The sequence below is a fragment of the Pleuronectes platessa genome, chromosome 1 (assembly GCF_947347685.1).
Source record: "Pleuronectes platessa chromosome 1, fPlePla1.1, whole genome shotgun sequence".
NCBI lineage: Eukaryota > Metazoa > Chordata > Actinopteri > Pleuronectiformes > Pleuronectidae > Pleuronectes > Pleuronectes platessa.
Genome location: NC_070626.1, coordinates 8,224,410 through 8,243,505, shown reverse-complemented (window position 1 = coordinate 8,243,505; position 19,096 = coordinate 8,224,410). Strand labels below are relative to the sequence as shown.

The 19,096-nt window shown below is 42.7% G+C and overlaps 1 protein-coding gene across 1 annotated transcript in view; it reads right to left on the bottom strand.

Annotated features, from left to right (window-relative positions):
* Positions 1-19,096, bottom strand: part of ntrk3b (neurotrophic tyrosine kinase, receptor, type 3b) — a 167,064-nt gene that overhangs the window by 11,905 nt on the left and 136,063 nt on the right. The window contains 3 exon segments of the mRNA XM_053428471.1: positions 5,217-5,460; positions 7,351-7,523; positions 18,769-18,899. Coding sequence (XP_053284446.1) covers positions 5,217-5,460; positions 7,351-7,523; positions 18,769-18,899 — 548 coding nt within the window.

Here is a 19,096-nt window from a genome sequence, read left to right as displayed (position 1 = left end):
TCTCCCCGCTCGAACCACACTGCTATCTCTGCCCTCCCAGCTCAAACAGCAGAGAACACAAGTTCACTTTTAGAGGCTATGATGTCCATTAAGTTTGTACCTGCTGCGCTGCTGCCAAGTGGAGATAAAGTGGTATCTACTCTGGCTGCTGCATGCCGGTGGGTGGTGAAACTTTCTGAATGTTTTCTAAAAACACACGTACACACACACACACACACAAACACACAGCAATAATGCTATCATGCAATTTTCAATCCACACTTTCAGTATTTTGCTTTTGTACATTACTGTATGTGTACAGGCGGCTCCATGTTGATGCCGACTGTGTAACTGCCCTGTGAATGATACATCTTTAGCAGTGGAGCCCCGTGTCATGCTGTGAAATGTTGTCTTCTGGAACAGTGGGCAGCTTTCTACATGGGTCCACTTTTATTAAAACAAAACCATTAAACACTGTATTATATATGCAGAAATAAAACCAGAGCAATATGTTAATTTGCTCTCTTGCCAATAGTTAGATGAGAAGATGATATCACTCTGTTAATTAGTATAGGGCTAAATCCAGCAGCCCATTAGTTTAGTTTAGTTTAGCAGTAAGTTAAAACATTTTCTCTATAGGGAAGCTGGCTGTTCCCCTCTGCTTACAGTCTTCACGTCATGCTAAGCTAACCAACTGCACCTAGTTGCTTCAGAGTCACCACAAAGCCATGGAAGTGGTATCAATCTTCTCATCCAACTCTACAACAAGGCCACTAGACATTTTTCCCTAAAATGTTGAGCTGGCTCAAAAGAATGCAGGGACAGTATTTTCTGGGCCCCACTGAAGGCACAGACGTCCTCTGAGGTCAACGCAGCGTCTCCTCCATTCCAGAGATTTATTACTGCATAACAGAGTGATCATGTAAGACAGGAGTGGTAGGGCTAAGAGAGAAAAAACAAGACCCAAGGGGAGAGGCAGAACAGATTTTTTTTTTCTCCTTCCCTTCCTGCAGCAGTAATAAATATGGCCTGTGTACTCATTAGCACCAAGCTACATACAATTTTCGGGGGTTTTTGCTTGATAAATAATGCAGCAGCGGCGCGTCTGTTTGATCCTTGAAACTGAACAAACCTGGGAACCGTTTCTCTTCAAAGCAATGCGGTGCAGGTAAGCAGAGGGCTCCTGGCAGAGTCACAGAGAACACTGAGTCCTTGAAACTGAAGCATTAGATTATAACATTATTGCAATGTTTGATAGTTATTAGTCCCTAAATCAAAAAAAGCAGATGCTGGCTTCTAAACTATATCCATTTTTCCCCCAAATGTTGAGGATAAGCTTGTAATTGTTGCTGCCCTCTATTAGGTTAACTGGACACATGCTCTCCCTCAACACAGTCCTGCTTTACATTCTGAGCGTGCAGCACTCACTGAAATGAAGAACAGAACCCTGCCGTTGCTAAATGAAAACACTCAATCTGCAAGCAAACCTCTAGAGGGAAAGTCTGAAGAGTGTTTAATATTCTGTAGCAAAAGAATAGGAAACTATGAGCCTCTGTGTTTAATCCTTCCACTAGAACCTACATGCTGTTCTTCATAATTTGGCTTTAATGATGTCTTTTCTCTCCTTGTCTTGAAGGACCAGCCAGGAACATGTCTCCGTATCTACAGCTTTTCCACAACGTTTTCATGCAATCAAAACATGACTTGACCATGAATTACATAAATCCTGTGAATTATTACCAAAAATCAGAGAGGAAAGCTTTCCCTGACTCCTGCTTTCTATAGAACTAATGAATATTGTACAAATCTCACCGGTTTTCATGAGAAAACTGACAGACGGGAATTAGCTGTCGAGGCGTCAAATTTACTGCGATGCATATTGTACTGGTAATTCTCATTCCTGTAATTTAGAGGGCACGGAATACGACAGAAACTTGTGATTAGGCTGTAGGAAAAGATTACATCTAATAATGATATTTGAGATCTGCAGGTTGAGAGAGCTCCAGAATGAGCTCCTGCGTCTGCGCCCCTTGTGAAAAGACGTCTGGTAAAAACAGTCTCTCACTCTTATTGTACCTTTAGAGTGCCGGCACCTTTGGAGCATTCACTGTCATTTATATCTTTCTACACATGCATTATTCAGCACTCTGCAGGAAAACATTACCCGTTATATAGTGAGGCAGTGGTATAAGACACCTACAGGCACCAGTGCTGCCGTCGGCCTGGGTGGGATCTGCGTTTGTCTCTTTTGAAACAACACAAGAGCGTAGTCGGTGCAGGCGGAGCAGGAGGACATGGCAGATAGATGTGATTTTGGACAATATTCATCTCTCTCTTGAACATGTTCCCTCCTGCTGCATAGTGTCTCCGGAGTCCCAGAGAGCAACAAGCGTCAATACGACTAGTCAGCGATGGGAGGATTGTGCTCTTGGCAGGGTGCTGCTATTTATAATCACTCAACACAGGGAAAGTGTCCAATACTGTTAGGAGCTCCTTATCTCTGGGCTCTGTCAATATTCCTCTGTGTAGGCGGGCGGTGATGCTATCACAACACAACACACCAAGCAGCGGCAGCTTCACAAAAAACATGCCACACACACACACACATGCACACACACGTGCACACATGCAAGCACACGCCAAATTCCAGCTGACACATGGTCTCTATTACAAACCATTTATCTAGTTTGTGTTTAATCTAACATACAGATTTGCTAGAACTATTCTCATTCTATCACTGCCGTATGTAAATGTGTTTGTGTGCGTGAGCGGAATCAGTAAATTATTCAATAAATTATTCAAATGTCTGGAATTTCCGAAATAAATTCAGTTTGATAGAAGGAACCATTCGAAGGAAGGAAAACATTTGCCTCAAAAAGACGAGTTATTTTCCTCGTGTCTTATGTGTAACCACAGGACTTGTTTTGTTGGACACATGCACCCACACGTGCACCTGCAATTTAATGAAGCACTTTCACTTGGTTTATTTAAACATTTGCATGATTTTTTTTCCTCTGGCCACTTCCTTCCACCCTGTGTTTCGTTTCACTGCTGACTCCGCAGTTAGCCTGGGCAGAGTGTAACTACACACGGAGTCACCAGCTGTTTCTTTTCACCTGTCAGTGAGGTAATGTGGTCGGAGGTTCACCTCACCCCCCCCAGGTTCAACCCGTTCTGCACAGACGCCACGACCGACCAGCAGGAGTCTCTGGCATAGTGTCAAGGACAAGATCCTTCACTGGCTTTCCGCTTAAGAATAGTCCTTGTGTGGGGTACTGCATGGGGTATAGGTGAGTTCTTCTATCTCACATCACCCCGACACTCATTAATAAACTATATCTGCCCACACACTTATTTAATATGAGATTGTAGACAGATGTGAATTCAGAACAATTCCTAATTGGCACTGTTCCTGAGCGTCATGTTGGGTCTTAACCTGAAGAAACTCTCTCTGTCTGTCCTCTGACTGAACAGTTAACTCAGTTCTGTTCAAACAAGAACATTCAACTAAACCATTAAATCTTCTAGCTGAGCAGTATCTGCCTGCTCAATCAGCTGTGACCAGGTTCTCAGGGTCAATTAGCTAAATCTGCTCTTTGGGCCGAAACAAGGTTTTTACCCTGTATAGTCCTACTGGTTGTCACTGAGCTGCAGTAGTCTGGGAGGAGAAAACGTTTTTGTGTTTGTAGCAAGAACAAGCATTAAAAACGACCCAAATTCCGAACTTTAGGAAACACACTTAAATTGATAATGTTAAAAATAGGAATGTGAAATTAAAAGAAGGTAAATGTGCAAATTATCAACTACAATTTGTTTGTTTGATTACATGTGAAAAGGGACCATCATAGAATGTTGTTTCTCTCCACTGTCATTGCAGTCTATGCCGTCCCCTCCAACCCCAGCCCAGCTGTGTCAAGGCCCTGTCTCAGTCTTTATGTTCCTTATGAAAATATGTTCCATTGTGGACACATTGACAGCACTGGACAACTCAGATATGTAGCTGTTTGGTGTTGGTATTGTTTTGGCCTCGTGTTTGGAGGACTTGTCCATAAATTACACAATCTAATTCAGAGCGCGTCTTATTTCAAATTAAGTCACTGTTGGAATTCATGAATGTAATTGTCCAAATGTTTGCTCTTTTAAAATAAAACAAAAATATTTTGGTCTCAACAGCCTCAACCCACAGTTGCTCAGCTGTGATCAGAGAGCTTTACACATAATTATTTTTAATAAAGTCAGAGTAATGATTTTCTGTTGCCACTGACCCCCCCTTCACCGCATCTCAGTGCCAAACTGACACTTCTATATCCACTCTGGGCCACAACAGTTGGCTCGACTATACAGATGCGCACTCGACCACAGCCCCAACCTGGACTAAACAACACACTTTCAGTTTTGAATAATACACAGACCACACAGATGGTGTGCGTGGAGGAGACATGCACCAAATAGCAAAGACAACTCACTCAAAATTCCTTACTAATTATTTCATGCGTACAGAGATGTCCCCCCAGCAGGCAAATACTTCACAACTGCAGGCGTTGCCCCCAGCAAAGTCTGAACTGGCCCAGCTGTCACGCCTGGAAACAAAATCAGGCGCACCTAAAGTCATTACACAAGAGCAGCCTGTTCCAAGGAGCCAGATCTATGGCAGCCATAACCCTATGATATTCACTTATTTACCCAGCAAAATGCGAAATTCTTCAGCCCGGCAGTTCCAGCCTGGTTCGTAACTTTCAAAGTTGCTAATCGTGTTAACCAGTAGCGAGGACATGAATAGAAAACTATATAAACAAGCCTCTGAGCATCAGTCTGGAAGCTCAGCAGGCTCATCTCCTGCCACCCTGCTAAACCTCTCCACCCTGAGCGAACGTATGACGGCTGGTGTGGGATCTGGGGGTTGCACATGGGGAAGGGGAGTTGCTAAGTCTCCTTGGGAAGGAAAAGATGAAATCAAAAATAACAACGAAAATGACACAGAGCAGAGAAGCAGTCTTCACCTCTTGGAAATGTCTTTTCACTGTAGTTTGCAGCTCCGGAGGAAAGGACGCTGTGTGATGAGTCTGTTACACAGGTTAGTCTCACGTCAAATATATAGAAAGCAGCATGGTGGGGGACATCAGCAAAGCATGATTTGTTACTGTGAGTTTTTACTTTTGAGCATAGTATATGGGAGGAAGGTGACAATGAAAGAATTATAATTCTGGTGAAGCAAAATAAGGATCCTGAAGTCTTACCCTGTAGTAGTCGCTGCTGTAGATGTCCCTGGACATGCCGAAGTCTCCAATCTTCACCAGCAGGCCATTGCCTACCAGGCAATTGCGTGTCGCCAAATCTCTGTGGACAAAGTGCTGGGAGGCCAGGTAAACCATGCCCGAGGCAATCTGGGTGGCAATGTGCAGCATCTGGGAAAGGCCCAGCTCCCCGTTGGACTGCAGTGGCAGGCCATCTACCAGGATCATGGCGTCTGGGCCGTGGGCTCTGGGTTACAAAGAATAATGTTGATTGCTCTAATGAACTGATCATGATGAGTTCTCTGGTCTCTGTTGGAAGGCGAGAGTATGCAACTCTCACCAACCACTGACCACACTGTGAAACAATTACTTACAGTATAATCACATATGTATCCGTAAGATGATTAAATATACCATTGAGTAAATGTTACACAAGTAAAGAGTCTAAACATCCATGAATAATATAAGTGAAGAAATACAAATTTAATCAAAATTATTACTCATTAGGTCACATTTTCATCAATAGGAACAAGAACTTTGTTGTTAATGCCTTCTTTTCACAGTCTTGCTTTAAGAACTGGACAGAGGAGCCTCTGGTGGCTGTTCATCATGGCAGACTCTAACCTGACATTATGAACAAGACAAATCATCTTACAGAGATGACAGACCTTTGCCCTTGCTGCACTGGTACCTTGCTCTACCCTTTCAGAATAGATAGCATAATAAAGATTTACTATTAGGAATATAAACATATTAACTATAACCTAGAAGTAGTAAAGCAGCTTAAATCCCTATGATTAACTGAGAGGTGTCTGGGCTGTTATTTATATAAGACTGTATGCAATTACAGAAAGTCGTACATGTATAGAATCTTCGGTGGATTTAAAGCAGCTTTACGCAACATTTCTCATTCTCGCCCGTTAGGAATTCTAACCAAGGCTTAAGAATTTCATCAAAGTGCTGCAAGTCATACATTTACCAGAGCAGGTTGACTGTGGGTCGAGAGCTCTCTCCCTGCTTAGCATTTTTAGGTAACAATGAAGAACTCATTTCCTGTGAGACGTTCCTGCTGTTCTTATCACGCTCTCATCAATGTGATTACAGACCAGGCACTAAGCAGAGGAGACTCCATTTCTCTCGCTCCCTCTTTAAGGCTGCTTTTCTTTTTCCATCTCTCAATTGTCGTACAATTCAGTGATCTTGGCTTTGTGTGTCTGTGTAATAATTCGGCTCCACTGTAGGGGGATTAGTAGTGCTTTTTTTCTTACAGTGTGTGTTTCTTGCTTGACTTCACACACATTGAGTAGTGTTGTACTCAGGGCAGGCGGCCCTCTGTATATCTGAAGGCTGAGCAGGACCTGCCCGTCCGATCTCTCTATTCACTCCTGTTGATTCCCTGCACATCTCATCTGTTAAATGTGACCAACAGGACCCATAGACCAAAAACCAGCCTTGTCTTGCACCCTGCATGAAAGAATTTCATCATTCGCAACATTGCCTTTCATTTCAAGAGTGATTTCCCAACAGGAAGCCCCTCACGCACACTTGAATCTACACACACACTCACACTAACATGTCATCTTTTCAATTAAAGCTCAAACTTCAAAAACAGGAAAGACCACACACACGCACAGCTGCTGTCAATGCACTTGAAATAGCAGACTTCCATCTCAGACTCCTCTTGTGCACACTGACATCCTTTCCAGCTAAGATTTCCTTTACCAAAGCGTTCGCTGTACCAGCATCATGTCGCTTTTGTTGAGGCTTATCAGAGGTCACTTCCCCCGGTACAGTCTGACATTACAGAACAAAAGCACCAAAGCACTCAGGTTCGCTAACTCAGAAATCTGTGAAGTTAGCTGGATATTGTATTAGCAGCAGGAATTGTTCAAAACAAATTCACTTTTCTTTGACTCTTACTGATTCTTTTGTATTTACATACTGTTTATAAGCTGGTGGACAATTCCATCTAAAAGAACAAAACCCTGACGGAAAACGCCCTGAGGCAGCACACACATTTTGACACTGTAAAATAACCTTTCACTCTCTGTGGTTAACATGTCCCTTCACATGCGCAGGTCCAGCTGTTGCCTGGTACATTAATGTTAAACCGAATGATCGTCAGTAGAAAACTAACCTGAGGAATTTGTTGAGGTCTCCGTGCTTCATGTATTCGAAAACCATGATGAGAGGGTCTCCGTCTACACACACTCCGTAGAATTTAACGATGTGGTCGTGCTGCAGGTTGGTCAGCAGCTCCGCCTCCCTCTGGAAGTCCTTCCTTGCAGACAGGTTGGGGTCTTTCAGTGTCTGGAGGGGGAAACAATGAGTCAGATTTAGACATCGCTAAGTGTTCATCGGTTGCCCATCAAGTTTATAACATTGGGGACCACATTAGTGCAATATCACGGACATGGAAACTTCAAATTATCCACAGGAGACACATTTGTGTCCTGCCCCCAAACATGCATACCATTGACTCATATATTCTACTTTCCATCACTATGCTAAGTGCTCTTCTAGTTTCTCCTGCTACCCTCCATATTGTAATTTGAAAGATCTCTTTCAGCTTGAAACATCCACTCAGTACGCCCACTTGTCTTCAGTCTGTAAAAATGCTGAGGACATGAAAATGCCATTTGACCGTTCGGTCGGTCAAACACTTTGGTCCTGACTGAAATGCCTTAATAAATGCTGGATGAATTTTGTGCAGATGTTGATGGTCCCCAGAGGATCACTACTGACAATGATCATGAAAGTTTTGGTTTTATGAAACAGTTATTAATTCTACACTCAGGTTTAGTGCTGGGATATTTGAGAGTGTTGATTCTCTATGTGTATATTAACTGTCAATGAACAAACACCTACAAACTGATATTCTGTAAATGAATCGGCAGCAGAAATAAAAAAAATAACATGGAGAGATTCAAATAATCATAATCAAATAACCAAAATATTGTTAACACTAACGATCTTTAACAGCAGTGAAACTTTACAGAACTAAAGCAGCAAAGTTTCTCCAAAGTCTGCAGGCGGTAAGAATCAGTAATACCCCCCAGGCTAACAAGCACGACATCCACTGTCTGACTTTGGTCTAGGAATCAATCTGGTGACCCCGGAACTCCCAAGCAGTCTCTACGAACTACATAAAAGTGACAAGCAGGGGAGAGCAATGTGGGATATGTGATGGAAATAAAGCATTTACGTTTGAGGCACGTCACAGTCTCTTCGTCACTCCACGCAGCTCTGATGTTTTTATGTGCTGCCATTTATTGTCTCTTCAGTGGAGCAGAAGCTTCAGTGAGTCACATGCTTAATACGTCATGATTTATTGAATAAGTCTATTTTCATTCTACTTCTATGGACACACAATGCTTTGACCAGTCAAGCATAAAAAACACTGACACAAAACAGATTTTAGGGGGATTTTGAGTTTTTCCCACATTTTCCCAGATGTTTTTTTCACTTCGGTAAAAGTAGTTTAGTCTTGTTGTTCTAAATGTGGAGGATCCATCATGCTCTTATGATTCTTTTTACACCCAAACAGCTGTAATTTATCACTGCCTTCAGGCAACGTTGTTTGAGCACTTGTTTGCCCACTCCGTAGGAATAGAGGAGATAATGGCGGAGATTAACAGTAGTTGCTCAGTTCGTGGGTTCTTCTGAGAGTTGATGGTGTCGTGTATTCGTTAGAGTAAAACATGTTGGTATGTGCTTAAAACATAATGATAGGTTAACATTTATGATGCCTATCTTTTGGACCCTCAGACATTTGCACTCTACCTTTTTGGGATGACCTTTGACCTAGGGAGTTGTTTCTGACCAGCTGGTGGATGGATACAGAGGGAATATATTTGACTGATGTGTCTTCATGTTTGGACACAAAAACGTGCCCTTAAAAACTTGTCCCTATATATCTGTGTGTAAGACCCCCGCACGTCAGACTTTCACTATCTGGCTTGTGATTGTCTCCGGGTATACCATGGTGCCCGTCCTGTCCTGCAAAACTTCTGTGTAATAAACTTTGTTATACTGAAGGTACTAGGTCCTCGGAGTCCTTTCTTCATCATCAACAACTTCTACAACAACATCGACCTCTCGGCTACATAGAATATACGATAATGGTAAACACAATAATGATACCTGTTTTACACCAAAAGGGGCTTCATTCACCAGATTGTGTTATATTTCTTTAATCTTCATCAATAAAGCTTGAAATAGTCCATTCAACAGTACTTTTCTCTAGTAGGTTTTTAAAAAAATGTAATAAAACCAATAATTCTTTACAAAGTTCTAGGGCCAGGGATCACTCAAGCTGTACAGTTTAGGCACTACAGAAACAATTTATATGGAATCTATTGATCTGATCGGTTATAGGATCGAGCCGGGGTACCTTGAACTCTTTTGAGATCAAGGACACATGAAATATCAAATCTTGATGGTATGTCGACTGAGCCTGGCAGTATTAGAAAGGGAAGTGAAAACAAAATCAAATAACTCCTCTACTTGAAGAGAAAAACACTCTTGACACTTCATCAGCAACAGGAAAATACAGCAAGTTGCTTCTCTTGATCTCCTTGGCCTTGAGTCCTGCTTTCCCTGACTGGTGCTGACATTATTACAGATGGAAAGACCTTGAAATAGAAATACATTTACTCATATGTCCTCTACTTGTAGTGAACTGCTGGAGGTTGTTGAGATGTACATCAGCATAGGTAAAATGGCCATAAAACTCTATTACCAAATCAAACCACACTCTTAAGGAAACGTTTCTTGTCTGGGCATCCTTCCAAAACAATACCTTCAAGTGCACGAATACAATAAATTGAGGGAGAGAGCTACAATGAATATTTCCCTTTGCTGACCTGTAGTTGTATGTCAGGCACAAAAATCAGGTGGCTTATTATGTAATACTAAGAAAAGGAAGTGATCACCTGACACATCATCATCATCATCATCAACAAAACTCCTGTACTTCTTTTCCTATTGTCAAGGAGAGAGTAGCTGTTTGACGGTAGTTGTTTTTTCCTGGCTAGGTTTGCTTAGACTGAAACATCTTACTCAGAATAACCCTGATTCCCAATCATACAGTTTTTCAGATTCCAACCCAGTCACTGGGAGCTGAAGAGCACAAATTCCTGTTGAGTCCTGTGAAGACATTGAGAGATGCCACACACAGGCGATTTCTTTAGTTCATTCATATCATCTTTGCTTCACAGTAAATGCTGGTTTCTTGGCTGATTGATGGTTTTTGAGCTGGTACATAGATATGTACAATGGAGCACCCAGTGGAACCAGAACAGACTGTGCATAAAAGTTGGACAACTTTTGTGGTTTTGATGTCATTTGGAGCAGAGTCTGCAAAGCAGTACGAGAGGTGATGAGAAATAATTCATACTTCACACACAGCATGATAATCTGTCACACACACAGTATACTCAACACTAGAATACTCTCATACATGCACCATCATACTCTCTCTTACACACTACTATACTCTCATACATGCACCATCATACTCTCTCACACATACTACTATACTCTCAAACATGCACCATTGTACTCTCTAACACACACTACTTTACTATCATACATGCACCATCATACTTTCTCACACACACTATTGTTCTCTCATACATGCACCATCACACTCCCTCACACACACTACTGTTCTCTCATACATGCAACATCATACTTTCTCACACACACACACACACTACTGTTCTCTCATACATGCACCATCATACTCCCTCACACACACTACTGTTCTCTCATACGTGCAACATCATACTTTCTCACACACACACACACTACTGTTCTCTCATACATGTACCATCACACTCCCTCACACACACACTACTGTTCTCTCATACATGCACCATCACACTCCCTCACACACACTACTGTTCTCTCATACATGCAACATCATACTTTCTCACACACACACACACACTACTGTTCTCTCATACATGCACCATCATACTCCCTCACACACACTACTGTTCTCTCATACATGCACCATCATACTCCCTCACACACACTACTGTTCTCTCATACGTGCAAAATCATACTTTCTCACACACACACACACTACTGCTCTCTCATACATGCACCATCACACTCCCTCACACACACTACTGTTCTCTCATACATGCACCATCACACTCCCTCACACACACACTACTGTTCTCTCATACATGCACCATCACACTCCCTCACACACACTACTGTTCTCTCATACATGCACCATCACACTCCCTCACACACACACTACTGTTCTCTCATACATGTACCATCACACTCCCTCACACACACTACTGTTCTCTCATACATGCAACATCATACTTTCTCACACACACACTACTGTTCTCTCATACATGCACCATCATACTCCCTCACACACACTACTATACTCTCATAGGTGCACCGTCATACTCTCACACTATTATGCCCTCTGTCTGAGAGAGTATGAATAAAAATAAAGTGAATTTGAGCAAACAGGAAGACAGTTTAAATTACTTTCGCCGACTTGGCAGTGCTAGCCAACAAGGAACATTTAAATGAAAACTTTACAGCTTTGTTGGAATGACAGGGAAATGGCCAAAATTCTACCAATATAATAATACTATCAGTAGTATTTCTACTTATTTATCTTCTTTTTCAAGGTCAGATTTTATTTCTATTAAATGGTAATGAAGAGGACATTACAATTCTTTCCACCAATACAATGAGGTGTGTTCAGGTGCCTGTGTGAAGATCATACAACCAGTGTTGTCTGCCTCAGGACAACCAGTGTTTACCCAGGCTTAACGCTCTGTCAGCAAAGGGTTGTCGTGAAAGTGGCCATAAATAATATAACTTTTACGATGATGTCATACATCAATATTTTGTTTTCATCCTTGACGAGTGCTATGAAATGGAAAAGTTTTTTTTTACCTGTTGTGCATTATTCACTTGGTTGTGTGTGTGAGAGAGAGAGAGAGAGAGAGAGAGAGAGAGAGAGAGAGTGAGAGAGAGAGAGAGAGAGAGAGAGAGAGAGAGAGAGAGAGAGAGAGAGAGAGAGAGAGAGAGAGAGAGAGAGAGAGAGAGAGAGCATCTACAGCCCATCACCTGAAGTGCTTTACGTTAACCTTTAATAGCCTTTAACTACAGCCTTCAAATGATTTCCATTAATAGACATCTATGAAGCTGGGCTTCTAAAAACAAATGAATGGTATAAGTCAACATAAGTGCTGGAGTGCTTCTACTTTGAAATGTGTAAAAGAATTGTTAAGGAAATGTATGTTTGTGACATTTATTTAACAGATACAAATTTAAACTGCTGAAAGATAATTTTCTCAGTCTATTCTTTTGTGAACTGCATGCTGGGAAAATCTGCGAAACTCGAATCGCATATAGAGCAGGGCGGCTGAACTGCAGCTTATTACAGTTTTTCTCAGTTGTTAACACACAAAAAGTGAAAATTCGGCACAATTTGCACAACCTTCACTTCATGTACCAATCACTCGACCCAATTTGGCACTACTTCACACTCCCTTATCTGCATTAGACTCTGACTTTCATTCTTTACACTCTGATGTCAATTACACATCACCTTGTTGTCAAAACACTACACACAATGTTCAGTTGTTGCACACACTTCTCGAGTAAAATCTCAAAGCATCAACCTACAACACAGAAATACTCAAATCTCTAAACATTCAGGTCTGTTGAGCAATTTCACCGCATTTACACAGCCGAACAGGAGACTGAAATTGTAGATCACTCTCAGACAAATAAAAACTAGGATCCTGGCTGACCATGCTACATTTAGAAACGTCCAGACCGTCGGCCTCTCTACATTGGACCGTATTCTTCATAGGAATGCCATGCGGATGAAACAAGTGTTCAGGGTCCCATTTGAACGGAACACAGGCATCAAGGAGTTATGGTGAGAGCTTGTGCTTGTAAGTACCAACATTCAGCACTGACACATGCATGTATTGTACCTGTAATCCAATATTGTTCCTTTTCTACAGTGTCTCACTGTAGCCCACTGTGTTGACCTCTCTGTGTCCATACTGTAACTTGCATTCTCATGCTGTCTGTGTCAGCGGATCCAGGAACATGACACAGCTCATATGATGTACCAGTACATCTTTATTGATTAGGTAGGATTCAACCTGGTGAAGAGGAGGCGACGGGGCAGAACCTCATTGGCCAGCATGGTGGGAACATCACAATGTGTGCTGCAATGAATCACCATGGGGTCTTGCACCGTCATGCCCACCTAGGGGCCTATAACTCTGCCCGTCTCCTCGTCTTCCTGGATGGCCTGCATGACCTGCTGGTACCACCTGGTCAGATAGATGACCCACAGTGGATCGATCACGTTGTCATCTGGGACGATGTGAGCTTTCAAGTGCGTGAGTGGTTCCAAGACCACCCATATTTTTCCGTTCTATACCTTCCACCTTATTCTCCTTTCCTGAATCCCTTTGAGGAATTATTTTCAGCTTGGAGGTGGAAGGTATATGAACGGAACCCACAGGACCGGGTCCCACTGCTCCAGGCCATGGAGGAGGCCTGTGGCCACGTGAGTGTCGAGGCCTGTCAGCATTTTGTGTGTGAGGTTTTTAGTTTTCTGTGTGCAGTTTTGAGAAAGCGGTTATTGTTTTGAAAAACGTGTGTTAACAATTGTGAAAAACTGTAATTTTTGTGAAGGGGGGGGGGGGGGGGTAGAGCAGGCCCAGGTGTTTTCAATTTTGCACTTCAGTGTGTTGTAAATGCTTGGTAGTGTGCAAGCAAATGCTTAGTTGTGTGTACTCAATGAATGGTATGTGTGTGTCATTTGAAAATATTGCTGTGTGTACCAAATGAAAACAGGAGTTCCATTTTGTGAACAGTTAAGAGATTTGATGGCAAAGAGTCATCTTGCAAAGGGAGTGTCAGGTTTTGCATTTTGTGTGTGAGGTTTTCAGTTGTCTGTGTGCAGTTTTGAGAAAGCCGTTATTGTTTTGAAAAACGTGTGTTAACAATTGTGAAAAACTGTAACAGGCAGTGTGTCCGCTATGGACCCGGAAATGAAAAACAAGCCGATCCCAGCTGTCCCGTGGCCGGACCGCAGCCAGTGTGGCCTGGGTGTCAAACGAGCTCCAGAGGAAGTGCCCTTGGCCCTCTACAATAACGCTGCGCCTGATGAACCTGGTCTGAATAACCATCACATTTCCTGCTCCGCTGCATTGGAAGAGGTCCCTGTGTGTGGTTGTATTACAGGAGGTCTCTGTGGATCCAGAATTTCTGACATAGTTGTAATGATCGGAGAGTTTAAAACATTCCCCTGGAGGTGCAGTGCGACCATGGGTCCAACAAAGTTCCCGAATGGGTCTCCTGATTTGGAGGGCGGGCCTTGTCAGTGAAACCACGCTTCATCTAACATAACCAATCAGGACCTGAGAATTCAATGTTACCTCCTTTTCAACCAAACTCACTCACACACACTGCTATTCTCATACACATATCATCATTCTGTCTTACACTTACTGTCATTTTGTTCCATACACATAGTTATTTGTGTTCACATGTACTATTTAATACTATTCAATCACTTATATATGCTGTTAATCTTTTTCAAATGAAATATCTAGAGAGAGCAGTGTTGTGTGTATGAGAGTGTGATAGTAAATAAAACTGAGTATGAGTGTTTGTGTGACATTATGACGCTGTGTGCATAAGTATGAATAAGTATAAATTATCCTTTTATGACTAATGAGAAAATACTGTTGCTTGCTTCTTTTGAGTTTTCTGCTGCTTATCTTAATGAGTGATATGTTTTAACGTAATGCTAAGTAGCGTTAGGTCGCCTAGGCCAGGCAGAGCGAGGCGTTGTGGACAAAACACCTGTAGCACCAGGATATTTTCACATTTCACATCTTATTCTACCAAACATTGTGATTTTTGAAACATTGGGAAGATTTACTTTGGTGTTTAACTTTAGTATTTAAGACAAAGTAAAAAAACAACAACTGCCATCACGATAAATCCAATTCAGATTCAAATTCAAATCAAAGCGTCTGCTTGCCATGGTAATTGATTTTTTTGTTAATGTGGAGTTTGAATGTGTTTAAGGACAAGTTGACGGGAGCTTAAGCTAATGCTAGGAGCACATTACATGAGGTCTGTAGCTCCTTTAAGGAAAAACCCTCTCCATTGGGTCTAATGTTATTTCAGAGAAAACTTTTCTGGAAGGAGCATCAACTCGCATAACTTGCTCACACGGTCCCATTTTTTTACTCTCATAAATTTCAAATATATGTGTGTGTCCGGAAGAGTCTTGAAATTCTCACGATGTCTTCACAGATGGACTTATAATTTCTGAATTATAGTTGTTTGAGTGGTGCACTCAGAGTTTAGATTTCTCTCTTCTCAGTGGGGAGAGAACAGGTGCATTCAGTTGAGTTTCCATGGCAACCAGATACACACACATAGCAGGAGGGGGTCTCTCTCTCTCTCTCTCTCTCTCTCTCTCTCCTTGCGTGTGTCTCTCTGTGTCTCTCTATCTGTGTCCATTGTTTTATATTGAATGTTTGATAGATCAAATTCACCTAAATCTTACACACTATTTCATCCTTTCACCTGCAGACAAAAGCCATTTGACTTCAAGATCCAGACAAGAACCGAAACTTCTTCTGAATATAGTGCATCAACTGTTCCAACAGCTTCATCAAAAGATAGATCTACTCTCTGTTGTAAACCATGCAGAAACCAGATATTGTGATGAGCCTGAGGATTGAACTCCTCCGAGCCATCAAGGAGATTAAGGCTCTTAAATATGGAGCTGTGTCTCTGAAGGAGAAGGTGGAGCAGCTGGAAAACCAGCTTAAAGACAGAGATGATGTCATAAAGAAGGAGGTGGAGAAGGAGAAGGAGAAGGAGACTGAGAAGGAGAAGGAGAAGGAGATCCAGACTCTGAAGGAGAAGGTGGAGCAGCTGGAAAACCAGCTTAAAGACAGAGATGATTTCACAAAGAAGGAGGTGGAGAAGGAGAAGGAGAAAGAGAAAGAGAAGGAGACTGAGAAGGAGAAGGAGATCCAGACTCTGAAAGAGAAGGTGGAGCAGCTTGAAAACCAGCTGAAAGACAAAGATGATGTCATAACAAAGGAGGTCAAGAAACGGCGCGCTCGCCTCAGGGCCTATCTTGACTGCTTGGCTGAGCTCAATGACTGTCAGGCCAAGGCTAAAATTATGGAAGCAAGTCTGCACCAGGAGCCACCTCAGCCTGATACAAGCTGTAGCAGTGAGGTGGAGGTGGAGAAGGAGAAGGAGAAGGAGAAGGAGATCCAGGCCCTGAAGGAGCAGGTGGAGCAACTGCACCATCAGTTGATTGATAAGGATGGTGTCATAACGCAGGAGATCAAGAAACGACGCACTCGCCTCAGGGCCTATCTTGACTGCCTGGCTGAGCTCACTGACTGTCAGGCCAAGGCTCAGATTATGGAAGCAAGTCTGCACCAGGAGCCACCTCAGGCTGATACAAGCTGTAGCAGTGAGGTGGAGCTGGAGAAGGAGAAGGAGAAGGAGAAGGAGAAGGAGAAGGAGATCCAGGCCCTGAATGAGCAGGTGGAGCAACTGCACCATCAGTTGATTGACAAAGATGGTGTCAAAAAGAAGGAGGTCAAGAAACGGCGTGCTCGCCTCAGGGCCTATCTTGACTCCTTGGCTGAGCTCACTGACTGTCAGGCCAAGGCTCAGATTATGGAAGTAAGTCTACACCAGGAGCCTGAGACAAGAAGAAGCAGTGAGGTGGAGGTCAACAAGGAGAAGGAGAAGGTGCTTGCTTCAGGGCCGAAAGGAAACGAAACTGCAGCAGGAGACAACTCCAACTATGGGACTGAGCTGCAGAAAGGAGGAGGCCGAGATGAGCTGGAGGAGAGAGGAGAGGTGGAGAAGCACTTACCTCATCCACTCCTTCCCTAATTCTGCCCAGAAGACAAACTATGTTTCTTAACTTTTTTACATTTGGTCAAATCTATATATTAATGACAAGAATACAATAATAATAATAATAAGGACTGAGGAAAAAGTGACACATAGAGCTGAACACTGACTGCAGGAGTGGAGTTGTTTGTTTACGGCTCAGCATCAAAGGATTCTTGGTCCAGAACATCATGTTTTAATGGAGTGTAATCAAACTTTGACGCCACGCCACAGTGTGACGAAAAATCTATCTTTTTAACTTTTTATCTCCAACAGTTAAGGTGAACTGGGATAAAATGGACATCTCTCACATACTCTATAGGAACCAGTTATATGGAGAGTGGACACCTAAACAGGCCAAGGCATTTGAACAAAGTAACCTATTCAGCCAGTTTGACAAGAAAGGATTCATATAGGCTTTCTCAATGTGTTCTCATACACAGCAATGATCACGTGCAGTTAATAACATCATGCCAATACAAGCCAGGGGACATCAGATATTGTAGATGAATGTGATCTCAGAAGGAACAAACCCATTGAAACCTGAGGCAGATGGACTACAACAGCAGAATACCATGTGGGGTTCCACTCCTGTCAGCCAAGAACAGAGATCTGAGGTAGCAGTGGGCACACACTCACCAGCACTGGACAGTTGAAACGTGTGGCCTCCTCTAATGAATCTCTATTTCTGCTGAGACACGCAGATGGTCAGGTCAGAATTTGGTGTCAACAGCATGAATCCATGGACCCAACCTGCCTTGTGTCAACGATTCAGTCTGGTGGTGGTGGTGTGAGGAAGATTTTCTTGGCAAAAATGGTGGGCCCCTTTACACCGACCAGGGATCATTTGAATGCCAAAGCCAATATCTGTTGCTGACCATGTGCATCTCTTTATGGCCACAGTGGACCATCTTCTAATGGATACTTTCAGCATGATAAAAATCCACGTCACAAAGCAAAAATCGTCTTCGGTGAACCTCAGTGTCCTCAACAATCCCCAGATGTGAATCCAGAAGCACTTATTTGTGATGAGGTAGAGCAGGAGATTGACAGCATGAATGTGCAGCTGATAAATCTGCATTGATGATGTGATGCAGTCATGTCAGCATGGAGCGGAATCTCAGAGGAACATTTATAAAATACAAAATCTTGCCGTTAACCAAACCGAGACCCTATCCGTGTTAGCATTGTGTTCCTAGTCAAATGCCAGAGATTGCCTTTCTCCTTTTTTGCTATGAGAGTGAGGTTTACAGGGTCTCTACAGATGCATTACATCAGGGTTAGAAAACATTATCGACTGTCAGAGGGATCAGGACATTTAGGATGATACCCACTGTGGGGCCTTGTGATAGTCCCTAAGCTAAACTAAGGTACCTGTCTGCCGCCTGTAGCTTCATACTAAGTGCACAGATGTGAGAGTGGTATCAGTCAACTGATACCAGAGCATGAAAGCAAAGAAGCACAATTCCCCAACTGTTTATTTTTCAACACACACACACACACACACACACACACACACACACACACACACACACACACACACACACACACACACACACACACACACACACACACAGACACACACACATGAAAGACGTACCTTGACAGCCACCAGCATCTTGTCCTTGGTGGGGCTCAGGTTGTAACACTCCGCCAGGAAGACTTTACCGAACGCTCCCTCACCCAACTCCCTCTTCAGGATTATGTCTCTCCGCTTTATATGCTGGACTACTAAAGCACACACAGGGCAGAGAAAGAGAAACACGATCATTGTCAAATTATTTTACCCCATCACATGATTGCACATTAAATGAAACAGGATCCTGTGTTTTTTTTGCAGACTATCCCAAAATATAAATACAGAAAAAGAAAGGAGTAAATTTGACGCAAGGGAAGAGTGGATGCAGCTATGCCCAATATTTTAGATT